Source organism: Pteronotus mesoamericanus, unplaced genomic scaffold (genome assembly GCF_021234165.1).
Source record: "Pteronotus mesoamericanus isolate MK-2021 breed Mesoamerican mustached bat unplaced genomic scaffold, CSHL_Meso_final scaffold_165, whole genome shotgun sequence".
Lineage (NCBI taxonomy): Eukaryota > Metazoa > Chordata > Mammalia > Chiroptera > Mormoopidae > Pteronotus > Pteronotus mesoamericanus.
The window spans coordinates 5,718,001-5,734,709 of record NW_026555307.1 but is presented as its reverse complement, the minus strand read 5'-3'; the positions used below and the strand labels follow the sequence as shown (position 1 = coordinate 5,734,709).

Genomic DNA, 16,709 nt, shown 5'->3' with positions numbered 1-16,709 from the left:
ATTGTCAACAAGTATTTTATGTATTTATGACTTTCTGACATGTATTTTATATGCTACTCTTATTTCTAATTCTACTCTTATTTTCTTTGACTAATTTTTCTCATTTATTTGAAACAGTATATAAAATTCCTGAATTTTAAGCATGTTTGCAACTTAAGTCATTTTTAGAACATAATATTTATTGATTCTGTGAAGATCTACTAAGTGAAAAGTAGTTTTTAAAAAAGTTATTCTTGCCCTGACCAGTGTAGCTGAGTTGGTTGGGCATGCAGCCCGCAAAGAGAAGCGTTGCGGGTTAGATTCCCTGTCAGGGCACGAGCCTGGGCTGCCGGTTTGTTCCCGGTCTGAACGCATAGAAGAGGCAGCTGATCGATGTCCCTCTCTCATATCACTGTTTCTTTCCCTCTCTTTCTCCCTCCCTTCCCCTTTCTCTAAAAATAAATAAAGAAAATCTTTTAAAAAATTTATTCTCTGGTTAAAATGTCTTAACGTTAAATTATTGGTTTGAATTCTTTAAATGCAAAGTTAATTACTCCTGGGTATTCATGACAGTTCTCTAAAATAACATAACTGAATTGAGATTCTACTGAAGGATTATGGATTACTAAAATGTCTCCCTAGAATGCATTTTCAGCAGAAAGGTCCATAAATCAGAGCAAAAATTAGCATGCCAATACAGAAACATGAAATGATCAAACAATTCGCTAATGAAGCACATGGTCTCTAGATTTTGTTAAAGTGGATACTAAGTTAAAGCTCACCTGCAGAAATAGAGCCATCTGGAAAAAGAAGGGTTTAAATTTTCTTATCTATTATAGTAAAGAGCCAAATGCTACAATCTAAGAACGAAACATGGAATGAATAATAATTCTCTTAATTTCAGAAGGAGCTTTTAGAAACTAGGACCTCTTGAGTGACGGACTCATTACCTAAAGTCCAGCAATTGCTTCACTTACACTTAATTTTCTTTATGTTAAACTTGCATGATTTTATTCTAATATTTTTATTTACTATGTACTGAATTTTTGTTTTTAGAAACTTATTTCCCGTGCCATCCATCCAACTTTCCACCTGTATTTATTTCAAGAATGATGACTGAAATGATTTATTGATGTTAATAATGAAAGTTCACCAGACATTTACAGAAAACTCTCCCATATAACATTCAGAGATCAAAATACGCACAGAAAAAAGACAAACTGCAGGCAATAGGCAATGCAGGTAAGAAGTGAAAACTTAAAAAAAAAAAAACCAGAATACTATTTGAAGATATAAAAGCTACTTAACTCATAAAATATAAAAGGTGGTATGAAAAAGTTTCAAAAAACGAGGAGCTTTTAAAAAATAAAAATAAGACAGCTAAACTAAAATTCAAGAGAAACGTTAGAAGATACAATTAACAAAGACATGACGATAAAAAAAAAAACAAGCCAGGCCCAACTATCAACTACCAGTGATTCTCAACCTTTTTCATCTCACAGCACATATAAACTAATTACTAAAATTTTGCTGCACACCAGAAAATATATTTTTTCCAATCTGACCAAAAAAAAAAAAAAAAAAAAAAAAGTATAATTTTGATTCATTCACACCAGACAGCTATTGTTGTGTTGGCTGTTGTCATTTTTAATTTGACAATCTAATGGAAAAAGGTCAGCGCCCCTAGCTAGTAAGATATTGTATAGCTGGAGTTCTTTAAAGACTTTATTTATTTTTAGAAAGACGGGAAGGGAGGGAGATAGAGAGGGAGAGAAACATCTGTTTCTGAGAGAATAAACTGGTTGCCTCTCGCACACACTCAACTGGGGACCTGGCTCACAACCCAGGGACGTGCTGTGACTGGGAATCGAACTATCGACCTTTCAGTTTGCAGGCCAACATTCAGTCCACTGAGCCACACCAGCCAGGGCAGATATTGTTTTAAAAATTCTTGTGGCACACCAGTTGAAAATTACTGATCCATGAGATTCCATCTGTGTGAAGTTCCAGAACAGAATCAAATTCATAGGGGAACAGAGAAGAGTAATGACCTTAGACAGGGAGGGGCTAACTGACTGGGAAGGGGACACAGGGGTCAATCTGGGACACTGGAAGCATTCTCTTTCTTTATCTGGGAGGTGAGTTTAAGAGAGACAGAGAGAATATTTTTTCCCTCTTATATATATACAAATTCATCAAGCTATACACTTAAGATCAGTGCACTTTCTATGTGCTTTCTTTTTAAAAGAAATACAGGGATAGGCGTATGTCCTTTTATTAAGCTTCACTTTATCGTGCTTTGTAGATAATGAGTTTTTTACAAATTGAAGGCAAGACCCTCCATCAACATAAAGATCAGTATTCAACTGAAAACTCAGATGATGGTTAGTACTTTTTAGCAATAAAGTATTTTTTAATTAAAGTATGTACATTTTTTAGATACAATGCTATTGCATACTTACAGACTACAATACACTATAAACGTAACTTTTATATATGCACTGGGAAACCAAAAAATTCATGTGACTTGCCTTATTTTATTTGCTTTATTGTGGCAGTCTGGGACCAAACCCGCACTATCTCTAAGGTAAGCCTGTACATGGCAAGGGTTTCCTGGTTATGACACTAAAAGCACAGATAACAACAGTAAAAACAGACAAATTAGTCTATTTCAAAATTAAAAACTTATGTGCAATAAAGGACACAGAAAACAATGAAAAGGCAATCTACAGAATGGAAGAAAATATTTGCAAATCCTATGTGATAAGGGGTTAGTGCTACAATAGCACATATAAAAAGAACTTCTACAACTCAAAAACAAAGAAACCAGATGACCTGAGTTAAAAATGGACTTGAGTAAACACTTCACCTGAAGTGATATGTAAATAGTTAACAAGCTATTTATATGAAACGATGTTCATATCACTAATCATCAGGAAAATGCAAATCAAAACAGCAGTGAGATACTACTTCGCACCTGTTAGGAATGGTTACTAGCAAAAAACCCCACAAAATAACTGTTGGTGAGGATGTGGAGAACCTGGAACCACTGTGCACTGTTGGTTGGGAATATAAAATGGTGTAGATACTATAGAAAACAGTATGGTGGTTCCTCAAAAAATTAAAAAATAGGACTATCATGTGATCCAGCAATTCCACTTCTGGGTATATACACATATATATAAAAGAATGAAAAGCAGGATCTCAAACAGGTATTTATACATCCATGTTCATAGCAGCACTAATTACAAAAGCGAAGAGGTAGAAGCAGACCCAAGTATCTATCAAGTGAGCAAAATGTGGTATATCCATATGACAAAATATTATTCAGTCTTAGGAAAAAAATTATGACACATGCTACAGCATGGATGAACCTATGGACATCATGCGTAGTAAAATAAAGCAGTCACAAAAGGACAAATACTGCATGATTCCACTTATATGAGGTATCTAAAGTAGTCAAATTCATAGAAACGTAAAGTACACGGGTGATTGCCAAGAGCTGGGGAAGTGATAAATGGGGAGTTACTAATGGATATAAAGTTTCAGCTTTGCAAAGGAAAAGTTCTAGATGCATAACAATGCGAATAAACTTAACATTACTGGATTGTATACTTAGAAATAGTTAAGATGATAAATTTTATGATACCTATTTTTAACCACAATTTTAAAAAGTAAATAAAGTACAAAGTTGGGTAAAACTTCCAAAAAGCAAAACAAAAACCTGACAACAAAAAAAGAAAAAATAAAGAACCAAATTAGAAAATCAAACATTTGACTAACAGAAGTTCTGGTAAAAGCAGAATAAAAAAAAATAAAAGAGGAAGAAAAAAAAAATCAAAGAAATTGAAGGACACGAGTTTCTGAACTAAAAACACCCACCTAATAACTCAACCCAATACATAAAATTCCAGAATATCAAGGATAAAGTGAAAATTATTAAAGTGACACAGAATCAAAATAGTTAATGTTGAAAGGAACGGACAGTCAGATGGCGCTGTTCTTTTTCAATAGCACAGAATACTAAAACAATGGGGCAATATCTTAAAACTTCCGGAAAAAATTATTCACATCTTAGGATCCCATATCTAACTATATTATGAATTGAACATAAAAATAGAATAAATATATTTTAAAACTCATGTGGTATTCAAATATTAATACAGCATACACTTTGGCAGGATATACACTAAAATTGGAACAATACAGAGATTAGCATGGACCGTGGGCAAGGATGACACACAAATTCCTTAAGTGTTCCTTTTTTTAATAAATAAAATACATATTAATAAATGAATGAGCAAAATTAATACATTTCCTAAAGAATGAATGTCTGTAAATTGGTTTAACTGCCTCCATGAAATCTAATTGTTATAACAATTGCTTTGCTGTCATAAAGGTTCTTCCTGTTGTCTTTGTAAGAATCATCAAAGGCAGTATGTAGCTGCTTACTGGTGTTTTTCTTAATTGAAATCCAATTCACATGTCATAAAATTAACCATTTTAAAGTGTATATTCGGCCCTTGCTGGTGTGGCCCAGTGGATTGAGCAATGGACTGTGAACTGAAAGGTCGCCAGTTCAATTCCCAGTCAGGACACAGGCCTGGGTTGCTGGCCAGGTCCCCTGTGGGGGAGCAGATGAGAGGCAACCACACATTGATGTTTCTTTCCCTCTCTTCCTCCTTCCCCTCTCTCTAAAAATAAATAAAATCCTCTTTTAAAAAGTGTATATTCAGTGTTTTTTAGTATATTTACAGAGGTATACAAACATCTCCACTATCTACTTCAACAACATTTTCATCACACCAAAAAGACAGTCTGTGGCCATATCCATTAGCAATCACTCCCCATTCTCTCCTTCTCCTAGCACTTGCAAACCACTTATCTACTTTCTGCTTCAATTGATTTGCCTAATTTTGGCATTTCATATAAATGGAATCATACAATTTGTAGTCTCTTGTGTGTGGCTTCTTTCACTAAGCATAATGTTTTCAAGGTATAACCATGTTGTAGCATGTGTAATAATTCATTTCTTTTTATGGCTGAGTAATATTCAGTAGAGATCCCACATTTTGTTTATGCATTGATTAGTTGATGGACATTTGAGTTACTTCCACTCTTTGGCCATTCTAAACAATGCTGATATGAGTGTGTGCACATAAGTTTTCAATTTTCTTGTGTATATATACCTAGGAGTGGAATTGCTCCTTTTTAGACAATATTCACAAAGCTTTTCCAAAATTTTATACTGCCAAAGATAACGAGAAATCAATACTCTCCTTTGTGGCTTAGAGCAACATGAACTTGTACAGACCTTTTAAGCAGCGTAACTTAGATAATACTTACACACAAAGCTATTTAAAAGAATGAAGAAAAAAAAAAACCAGGAATAGACAGGAACTTCAACCTGAGAAAGAGCATTTGCAAAAAAACCTACAGTTAACAGGTTATTAATGATTAAAGACTGACTTCTTACCATCTATGGCCAAAAATATGACAAGGATGTCAGCTCTCATTATTTACATTCAACACTGTATTGGAGGTAGTCAGTACAATAAGGCAAAAAATTAAAAAAAATAAAAAACAGCTAAGAAAACGAAGAAGTAACTCTGTCTTCATTCCCAGATGAATGGTTGTCTACATTTAAAACCTTATATAATCAACAGAAACATCAACAGAACTTTTACACAGGGCATAAGATGAATATACAAAAATCGACAGTGGGAGTAATGTCAAGGAAGGTGGCAGAATAGGATGCTCCAGGGATCTTACTCTGCACACAAGCTCAACTGAGCTGGCAAAACTACCTGAACCAATTACTGTGGAATTCTGGCATCTAGTCAAAACTTCATCTGACAGCGGACAACTGATTAAGAGGCTGGTGAATTTCAGGTATTCTCCTTGTTTCCTTTAGCAGCTAGCTATTAACCCACATCCAAGAAGTTCAACCAACATCAAGCAGGAAAAAATTGAAAACAGGAATTCTTTAGGTTGAAAACTGAAAGGGCCCATCAGACCAGGCACTTTATAGTCAAAATGTTAAACCTCAAAGACAAAGGTAAGTTTGAAAGCAACAAGATAAAAGTAACTAGTTACAGAAAGGACATCCTCAGTAAGTCCCCCCCACCCGCCCCTCATTAAGATTTAACAGCTGGTTGCCCTGACCCCTATGGCTCAGTTGGTTGGGCATAGTCCTGCAAAGCTCAATGTCCCCAATTCAATCTCTGGTCAGAGCACATGCCTGTGTTGCACGTTCGGTCCCCGGTCCGGGCAAGTACAAGAAGCAACTGATGGATGTTTCTCTTCCTCTTTCTCACTCCCTTCCCCTCTTTCTAAAAATAAATGAAATCTTCAAAAATAAAATTAAAAAAATTTAACACCTGACTTCTCAGAAACCATTAAGGCTAGTAGGCAACAGGATGATATATTGAAAGTCCTGAGAAAAGGAGTATAAACCACGAATTGTATAGCCACAAAGCTATCCTTCAAAAATGAAGGACAATTAAGACATTATCAGATTTTTTAAAAGATGAAGAAGGTTATTACTAGAAATATTAAAAGGAATTCTTTAGGTTGAAATTAAAAGACACTAGAGAGTAACTCAAAGATAAAAAGCAAAAGTTAACTTCATAAAAGCCAGCTCTGCTTTATATACTTTTGGTTTAGCTTCTAATTTCTTTTCACTATGTGATTTAAAAGGCAAATGCATAAAATAGTAATTACTAGTCTATGGTAATACATACGTAAGGTATAAAGATAGAATCTGACAGTAACAATATAAAGGGAGGGGAATAGAGGTATATATAAAAGTATAGTGTATACTACGAAAACAAAGTTCTCATTATTCAAATTAGATTGTTATAATTTTAAGATGTTAATTGTAATCCCCAAAGTAACCATTAAGTAACTAAAAAACATACAGAAAATGAAAGGCGGCAACCTAAATAGTGTACTACAAAAAAATCACCTATATATAAAAAGGGCAGTAACGGAGGAATTGACAAACAAAAATATTATAAAATATAGAGAAAATAAATAGCTAAATAGCAAAAGTAAATACTTGTTTATTAGTAATGACATGAAACGTAAATAGATTAAACTCTCGTATTTTAAAAAAAGACATTGGCAGAATGGATAGAAAAAACAAAATCCATGTATACACTATTAGAGACCCTCTTAAGATACAGGGACACAAAGAGGATGAAAACAACAGGACAGAAAAAAAAATTATCTCAGGCAAATAGTAACCAAATAGATCTAGGATGGCTATATTTACTGTAAGAGAAAATATACATCAAATCAAAAAATGGTTACAAGAGACAAAAAGGGATGCTGTAATTTGATAAAAGGTTCAACAGGGCAAGAAGATATGATAATTATAAACACATATGCTTCTATTTGCAGAGACCCAAGATATATGAAGCAAAAGTTGACAGTATTGAAAGGAGACATAGACAATATTACAGTTGTTGACTTCAACAAACCCACTCATAATAATGACTAAAACAACCAGACAAAAGATCAATAAGGAAATAGAGGATTTGACAATGTTATAAATCAATTAGAACTAAGAGCAGTATACACATTCTTTTGAAATGCACGTGGAACATTCTCTGGGATATACCATATAGCAGGTCAAAGACTGAAATCAAACAAAGTATCTTTTCTGATCACAATGAAATGAAACTAGAAATCAGTAACAAGAAAAACTGGAAAATTCACAAATATGTGGAAATTAAATAAAGACACTTTTAAATAAACAACAGGTCAAAGAAGACATCACAAGGGAGATTAGACAATACCTTGAGACAAAGGAAAACAAAAACACAACATACCAAACCATTCAGATGCAGTGAAAGCAGTGCTAACAGGAAAATTTACAGATGCAAACATATCAATTAAAAACAAAGAACACAAGATCGCAGCATAGGTAAACACAGCTCACCTCCTCACACAACTACATCAAAATTACAACTAAAATTTTGACCCACCATCACTCAGAAATGTCAGAAATCCAGTTGGATAGAACCCTGACAACTTCAGAATTAAAGAAACCACATCCATCCAGACTGGTAGGAGGGGCGGAGATGTCAAACAGGCTGGTCCCACATCCCTGTGTGCTGTATAACAATTCAGGAGGGTTATCTTGGGAGTGAGGAGTCCCAGAGCCACAGCAGACCCTCCAGCCCAGGGTTCTAGTGCCAGGAAGTTAATTCCCCATGAGTCCTGGCTGCAAAAACCAGTGAGGACTGAGTCAGTGGGAGAAACTTCTGGAGTCCCAAGCAGTTCCTCTTAAAAGAACCCACATACAGACTTACTCAGACTCATTACTCTGAGCTTCAACACTGGGGTAGCTTTGAAAGGCACCAGTGGCATACAGGGAAAAACTGAACTGTCTGGCATCAAGGCCAGAGCTGGGGGACAGAAAGGTGGGCAGAGGCCATTGTCCCTTTTCTGAACCCTCCTCCCACAGAGCCATAGAGCCAGCAGGCCAGTGCCATACCTGAGACTCGATCAACCTGGCTAACACTGTTTGACCCTCCCTGGAGATCCCCAGAGACTCTGACCCACACAGCTTACAGGCCCACTCAAGTAGCTTTTCCATATGAATGGGTGGTCTTGGCTCATGCTTCACAACTTCCTAAATCGTCTCAATCAATCAACAGTCAGCCGCAGTGAGCACACCCCCTAGTCCCCATATCTCTTACTAAGGGGTCCCAGGCTCAGCACTTGCACCAACTAGCCTAGATTCACAACTTGACCGCCTGAGAATCTCCAAGCCCACCACAAGTAGGAGCCATCTCAGATAGCTTCATAGCTCAGGCAGGTGGCTCTGGGCAAAATGCAGGTGATGGCTGACCTTGGCCTGTGCCACCTGGGAAACGACAGAGCCTGCACACCCAGTGGAAAGCTATATACCATGCTGGAGCACCACCGCCCTGCCCCTGCACAGTTCATCCTCCACATAGGGCAGAGGTTGGTGGTCAGTGGTCACAGCCTGTCCTTGTAGCTGACTGACCTGGGTAAATACCTCCTATTGATCTGCAAACAGCAATTAAGGTTCAATTACAAGAGGAGGGTGTACTCAGCCCAAATGAAGAGCATATCTCAAGTACCCAGCCTGGGTGACAGGGGAGGCTGTACCATTAGACCTTATAAGATACCTACTATATATTAGCCCATGCCACCAAGAAACGGAGTCATAGCAGCTCTACCTATACACAGAAACAAACACAGGGAGGCTGCCAAAATGAGGAGACAAAGAAACATGGCCCAGGCCTGGCTGGTGTGGCTCGGTGGATTAAGTGCTGGCCTGTGAACCAAGGGGTCACCAGTTCAGTTCCTGGTCAGGGAATATGCCTGGGTTGTGGGCCAGGTCGCCGGTGGGGGGAATATAGGAGGCAACCACACACTGATGTTTCTCTCCCTCTCTTTCTCCCTCCCTTCCCCACTCTCTAAAAACAAATAAATAAAATCTTTAAAAAAAAGAAAGAAAGAAAGAAAAATAGCCAAAATGAAAGAACAGATTAAAACTCCCAAAAAAGAACTAAACTGAATGGAGATAAGTAATGTATCAGATGCAGAGCCCAAAACACTAGTTATAAGGATGATGAAGGAACTTAGTGAGGACCTCAACAGAATAAAAAAGACCAGTCGGAAACGAAGAATACACTAATTAAAATAAAGAAGAACTTATAGGGAAATAACAGTAGAGTGGATGAAGATGATAATCAAAACAATGATTTGGGACATAAGGAAGCAAAAAACCACCATTCAGAACAAGAAGAAAAAAGAATTAAAAAAAAAATAAGGATAATGTAAACAGCCTCTGGGACAACTTCAAGCTGTCCAACATTTGCATCATAAGGTTGCCAGAAGGAGAAGAGAAAGAGCAAGAAATAGAAATATATTTGAAAAAATGATGAAAGAAAACTTCCCTAATTTGGTGAAAGAAATAGACATGCAAGTCCAGGAAACACAGTGAGTCCCAAACAAGATGGGTGCAAAGAGGCCCACCATAAGGCACATCAAAATCAAAACTCCAAAGGTTAAAGATAGTGAAAAAATCTTAAAAGCAGCAAGAGAAAAGTAGTTAGTTACCTTCAGGGGAATTCCCATAAGACTGTCTGATGATTTCTCAAAAGAAACTATGCAGGCTAGATTGAATTCACAAGAAACATTCAAAGTCATGAAAAGCAGGGACCTAGAGCCTGCTCTACCCAGCACAACTTTCATTTAGAATCGAAGGGCAGATAAAGAGCTTCCCAGACAAGGAAAAACTAAAGGAGTTCATCATCACCTGACCATTATTATATGAAATGTTAAAGGGGCTTGTTTAAGAAAAACAAGAATATCAAAACTATGAACAATAAAATGGAAATAAATATAAACAAAACAAAAAAGAAAACAAAGAACAATCTCATAATAATGACCCAACCATGTATATTGAGGCAGCAATTTTCAACCTTTTTTATCTCAAGGAACACATAAGCTAATTAATAAAAATCTTCAGCACACCAAAAATATATTTTTTTGCCACTCTAACAAAAAAATAGATATAATTTTGGTTAATTTACCACAAAGGAAATGTAATTCCCTATCCCTTTTGCTCCAAAGCGAATTTTTTCAAAAAGGCGTGCTGACCTGACTGGGTAGTTCAGTGGATTGGGCACCATCCCACAAACCAAGAGGTCACCAGCTCATTTTCAGGTCAGGGTACATGCCTGGGTTGTGGTGAAAGTCCTTCGCTGGGGACATGCAAAGGCAACCCAACGATGTTTCTCTTCCTCTATTTTCCCTCCCTTTCCCTCTCTCTAAAAATTTGTAAATAAAATCTTTAAAACATAGTAACAATATAAAAAATGAAATGAAATGAAATAAAATATCAGCTGCACATACTTGTATATAAGTATTTCTGGTAACAAGAATTAACCCATCAGATGCAACTTTATTCATTGTGACCAGTAAGATGCAACTCTTACATGACCTATATATTTATAGTTGATGACTGGACATTCACACCAGATGGCTATTGTTGTGTTGTCTGTTGTCAGGTTTTCATTTGACAATCTAAGGGAAAACAGGTCAGTGCCCCTGTTTAAATAGTGAAGTATGTATATTTTAAAGGTCTTGCAGCACTCCAGTTGAAAATCACTGCCTTAAGGAACTAGAAAAAGGAGGCCAATAAACCAAAGCTATTAGAAGATGAGAAAATAAAAGCAAGAGATTTTTTAAATGGAGAATATAAAAATAATAGAGAAAAATCTACCAAACCAAAAGTCTGTTCTTTGTAAAGATCAACAAAACTGACAAATCTTTAGCTAAAGTGACTGACTAGGAAAAAAAAGAGAAGCCTCAAATTACTAGTATCAGAAATTAAAGGGCATTACTAATTTTATGGACATATAAAATAATTATAAGAAAATACTATAAAGAGTTGCATATCAACAAATTGGGTAACCTAAATGAAATGGACAAACTCCTAGAAACATACAGTTGACGAAAATTGTCTCAAGAAAGAAGATTTGAATAGACCTGTAACTAGTAAGGAGATGGACTCAGTAATCAAAAACCTCCCAAGAAAGAAAAGCCAAAGACCAGATAACTAGTAAATATTTCAAAAACACTGAAAGAGGAATAACTATCAATCCTTCTTAAACTCTCCCAAAAAAACTGAAGAGAAGGGAATACTAACTCATTCTATGAGGCTAGCATTACTCTAATACCAACCTCAGACTAAAGATACAACAAGAAGCCCTGGCTGGTGTGGCTGGCAGATTGAGTGCTGGCCTGCAAACTGAAAGATCACTGGTTTGTTTCCTGGCTAGGGCACATGCCTAGGTTGCGGACCAGGTCCCCTTATTATATGAAATGTTAAAGGGATTTATCTAAGAAAAAGAAGATCAAAAACTATGAACAGTAAAATGACAACAAATTCACAACTATCAACAACTGAACCAAAAAAACAAAAACAAACTAAGCAAACAACTAGTACAGGAACAGAATCACAGAAATGGAGGTCAGAGGGGTGGGGGAGGGGGAAGAATGGGTGAAAAGGTACCGAGAATAAGCAGCATAAATAATAGGTACAAAACAGGCAGGGGGAGGTTAAGAATAGTATAGGAAATGGAAATGCCAAAGAAGTTATATGTACGACTCACTGACATGAACTAATGGAGTCAAGGGAATGGAAGGAAGGGGCGGGGGGTGGGGGTGTAAATGCTGGGGGGAGGGGCAGTGCAGGGTAGAGGGGAGTAAAGGGGAGGAAAAAATGGGACAACTGTAATAGCATAATCCATAAAATATATATTAAAAAATCATCATCAGAGAAATCTACAAGTTAAAACATAAGGCATCACAACACATCTATGAAACTGGCTAAAATTAAAAAAACAATAAAAAGTATTGTCTGAATGTGCTACTCTCATGTATTGCTGGTTGACATGTAATGGGCACAACCACTTTGGAGAACAGTTTGGCAATGTATTAAAAAAATCAAACACACACCTAACATATGACTCAACCATTTTACTCCTAGATATTTACCCAAGATTAATAAAAGCTTATGTCCACATAAAGACCCATACACAAATGTTCACAGTAACTTTATTTGTAACAGTCCCAAATGGAGACAACATAAAATATCCAACAAAAAGTTTATCAATGAACAACTGTGATGTACCCATAAAACAAATAGTAATCAGCAATAATAAGATGTGACCTATTGATATACAAGAACTTGGAGGTATTTTAAAGTAATTATTAGTGACAATGGACAAAATGTACATGATTCTGTTTATAAAATTCCTAGAAAATGCAAACTAATCTATAATAAAAAAGCAGATCAGGGGTTGGTAGAAGGAGTGAAAGAGGGCACACAGGTGCTTGAGCAAACTTCTGAGAGTGATGAACACATCCATTACTTTGATTGCGGTAGTGATGATTTCATGTGTATATGCATACCAATACTTAGCAGACTGCATACTTAAAATAGTTTTCTTATATGTCAATTACATCTCAATAAAGCTATTTGCAAAAAATTCTAATATATTAACATACCAAAAAAACGCAATTATATGAGAAAAAGAGGCTATAATATAGTATGTCTATTTTTGTCCAAAAATCTGTTTTACATGCATACTTATTTCTGTGTGTGTGTACACATAAAATATGTTTAGAGGAAAATAAACTCATCATTAAAAAGTTTTCTCTAGTAAATGACATTAGGAAGCTCTTTACTTCTTACTGCACATACATCTCCACTGCTTGAATCTTGCTTCACAAAATGTATTACTTTTATTATAAAAACTTTTTATTTTTTTCTAAAAATTTCTAGAAAGACAGACTAAATGATGATAATTATAACTATATAAAAGCTATTTTTAAAATAATAGATTTTTTAAACGTAGTAATGTGATGACAATAAGTTTTTTTAAGATTTCATTAATTTTTTTTAGAGAGAGGGGAAGGGAAGGAGAAAGGGGGAGACAAACATCAATGTGTGCTTGCCTCTCATGCACCCCCTACTGGGGTCCTGGCCTGAAACCTGGGCATTTTCCTAGGAATCAACCAGCAACCCCTTGGTTCATAGGCCAGCACTCAGTCCACTGAGCCACACCAGTCAGGGCTGAAAAATAACAGTAATGACAGAAAATGGTATGCCTTCAATCAACAAAAATGTTATCAGTGCATTCATTAGATTGGATGGACTGTAAAGTTTCTTAAAATAATTTCAATTTCCCAAATTTTCTGTAATATGCTTAAATTATATAAGCAGACAAAGTGAAATAGTCTTTCATTTTAAAATAATTCCAAATTACTGTCATAAATACAAATTAATGAAGGGCTTATTACCTGAATCAGTACTTCTCAGCATGCTGACCAGTGCTGGCATGAGCTGAAACTCAAATGTCCTTTGGGCTCCACAGTGGCTGCAGGTTGGGAGCTCAGTGACTCCTGATGTAGAACAGGTCAAAAAAAGTGGTTCTCCACTCCAGGAATACCTAGGGCAAGGAAACAAAAAAACACTGAATCAGGACCACATACAAGTCACATTCCAAAATCAAACAGCTCACTTCATAAACTCCCTTTCTTTCTTGCAGAGAACCAGGAATAAATCAGAGAAAAAGAAAATCCAAAGGCACACAACACTAGCAACAAGCCTGTAAAGCATGGCAAGATATCTGAAGTCTTATCAATGCTGGATTCAAAGTTTGAATGAAGGCACTAAAGCCAATGTGGAACTGAGTCTAACTAAATATGTCACAAAGCCCAGACTCAGTTCAACTGCAAATCAAATGGACTCATACCTCCTCACTACGGGCATACCCTTCTAAAGGATAAATATTTACTTCAGTGTCTACCCTTCTTCAACATACAATTTCTCATAAACAATTTTTTTATAAAACTTGTTAAATATGCAAAGAAGCAAAAAATTTTAACCCATAAGGCAAGTCATTACAAGAAGACCCACAGACAAGATGATAGAATTATCAAAGACTTTAAAATACAATTAATACAGATGTAAAAGAATCTAGTAGAAAAAGGTGAACACGAATAAACAGATGAGGAATTTGGCACAGAAATGGAAACTACAGGAGACTCAAACAGAAATGTGATACCAGAAATAAGTAACTCAATTCAGTAAAAGATTACAATAGACTGGAAAGAGCAACAACAAAAAAAACCTATGTATTTGAGGAAAACAGAAATATCCAAAATGAAACAAAAAGGGAAAATTAAAAACAAAAGGAAAAAAAAGTCTTTAAAAACCATGAGGCAATTTCAAATAATCTAACATACAATTAACTGGAGTCCCAGAAGAAGGGAAAATATAAAAATATTGGAATATAATGGACAAAATTTTTCCACAGTTAATGGAAAGACATCAATCCACAAATCTAAGAAGCTGAGCAAATCCCAGGCAGGATAAATCAAAACACACAGGTACACTCGAAAGTACATAAAGGATACACATATATTCAAAGAGAACAACAATAAGAATTACAGCTAATTTCTAATGGAAACAATTAAACAAGAAGACAGTAGAACTTTTAACAGTGCTGAAAGGAAAAAGTAAGAAACAACATTCATATATGATATGTCCATTAAAATATTAATAAATATGTTTTAAGACAGATGTAAACTGAGACAGTCTCCAACACATCTGCACTTCAAAAAAATAATTAAAATAAGTTCTTCAGGCTGAAGGGAAATATCAGATGGAAGCCTAAATCTGCATGAAGAAATGTAGAGTATCAAAAGGGTAAATATCAATAGGTGAATAAATATAAAAGTCCTCTCTCACACACACACACACTTCCTTTTCCTTAAAAACAATGGATTATTTCAAGCAAAAACAATAGTGTATTATGGGGTATACAGCATGTATAGAAGTGGATATATGAAAACAAGACCACAAAGCGTAGGGGAAAGGTAAAATGGGACTCTGTGATGGTTATTAGTTCATCAAGTAGTAAATTACCATGTGAAGGGAGACTATAGTAAGTCAGATGTACATTATAATCACTAAAGCAAACACTAAAAAGGCAACAGAGCTATTACAAAAAGAAAGGAGATAAAAATCATAAATTAAAAACACTCAAGTCACTTTAGTCGCTTTTAAGTGTTCTGTTTGAAGGTCAAACAAAATTGAAAAGAGGGACAAAATAAATAAATGAGAAAAAACCTCCAATACCAGATTGATTAAAATTAATGCAGCACCACCAGTAATTACACTAAAGACTAAAAACCATGTAAAAGGCAAACAGCCAGGATTAAAAAATAGCAAAACCCATATAATTTAAGCTGTTTAAGAAAAACATTTTAGATATTACTTCACACCTGTTAGAATGGCTATTACCAAAAAGATGTAACAGAAATAACAAGTGTTGGTGAGGATGTGGAGAAAAGGGAACCCCTTGTGCACTGCTGGTGGGAATGTAAATTGATGCAGCCACTGTGGAAAACAGTTTGGCAGTTCCTCAAAATGTAAAAGCAGATCTATGCTATGATCCACCAATTCCACTCCTGGGTATTTATTCAAAGAAAATGAGTCCTGGCTGTTGTGGCTCGGTGGACTGAACATCAGCATGTGACTGAAAGGTCACCCATTCCATTCCCAGTCAGGGCACATGCCTGGGTTGAGGGACCAGGCCCCCAGCAGGGGGGGCACAAGAGGCAACCACACATTGATTGGGACAACTGTCTTCCCCTTTCTCCTTCCCTTCCCCCTCTCTAAAAATAAATAAATATCTTTTTAAAAAAAAATCAACCATACATAGACTAAACTAAAGAAGGTTAGCGTGGCTATATTAACATCAGACAAAATACATTCCAACGAAGGAGTATGAGCAGAAATAATTATAATAGCATCAATTCATCAGATAGACATAGTGCTGCAAGCACACACATCTTAAAACAGCACCAAAGTGCATGAGACAAAATTTGACAGGAGAAAAACCTATCCATAATTGGTAAGACCAAAGTAGTAAGTAATAAATAAAAACTGATGTTACAATTGGACACTCACACGGGGGAAAAAGATGAATCTTCATCCTCATATATTGCATATAAAAATTAACTGAAAATAGATCACAGACCTGAACGTAAGAACTGAAACTAAAAACTTCTACAAGAAAACACAGGAAAAATCCTTTGTTATCTTGGGTTAGGCAGAAATTTCTTAGGAGCAAAAACAAAGCAAAACACCAGACTCTCCTTCCACCACC

At 35.8% G+C, this 16,709-nt stretch overlaps 1 protein-coding gene and 1 non-coding gene across 2 annotated transcripts in view; one reads left to right on the top strand and one right to left on the bottom strand.

Annotated features, from left to right (window-relative positions):
• The window catches only part of PDCD2L (programmed cell death 2 like), a 30,461-nt gene that overhangs the window by 3,774 nt on the left and 9,978 nt on the right, over nt 1-16,709 (bottom strand). Inside the window, exon 6 of the mRNA XM_054589003.1 lies at nt 13,834-13,982. Within this exon, the coding sequence (XP_054444978.1) occupies nt 13,834-13,982 (149 nt within the window). The remainder of the gene's footprint in view (nt 1-13,833; nt 13,983-16,709) is intronic.
• On the top strand, nt 4,147-4,248 carry LOC129083244 (U6 spliceosomal RNA). The gene has a single exon (XR_008530471.1). It is a non-coding gene; the product is annotated as a U6 spliceosomal RNA (small nuclear RNA).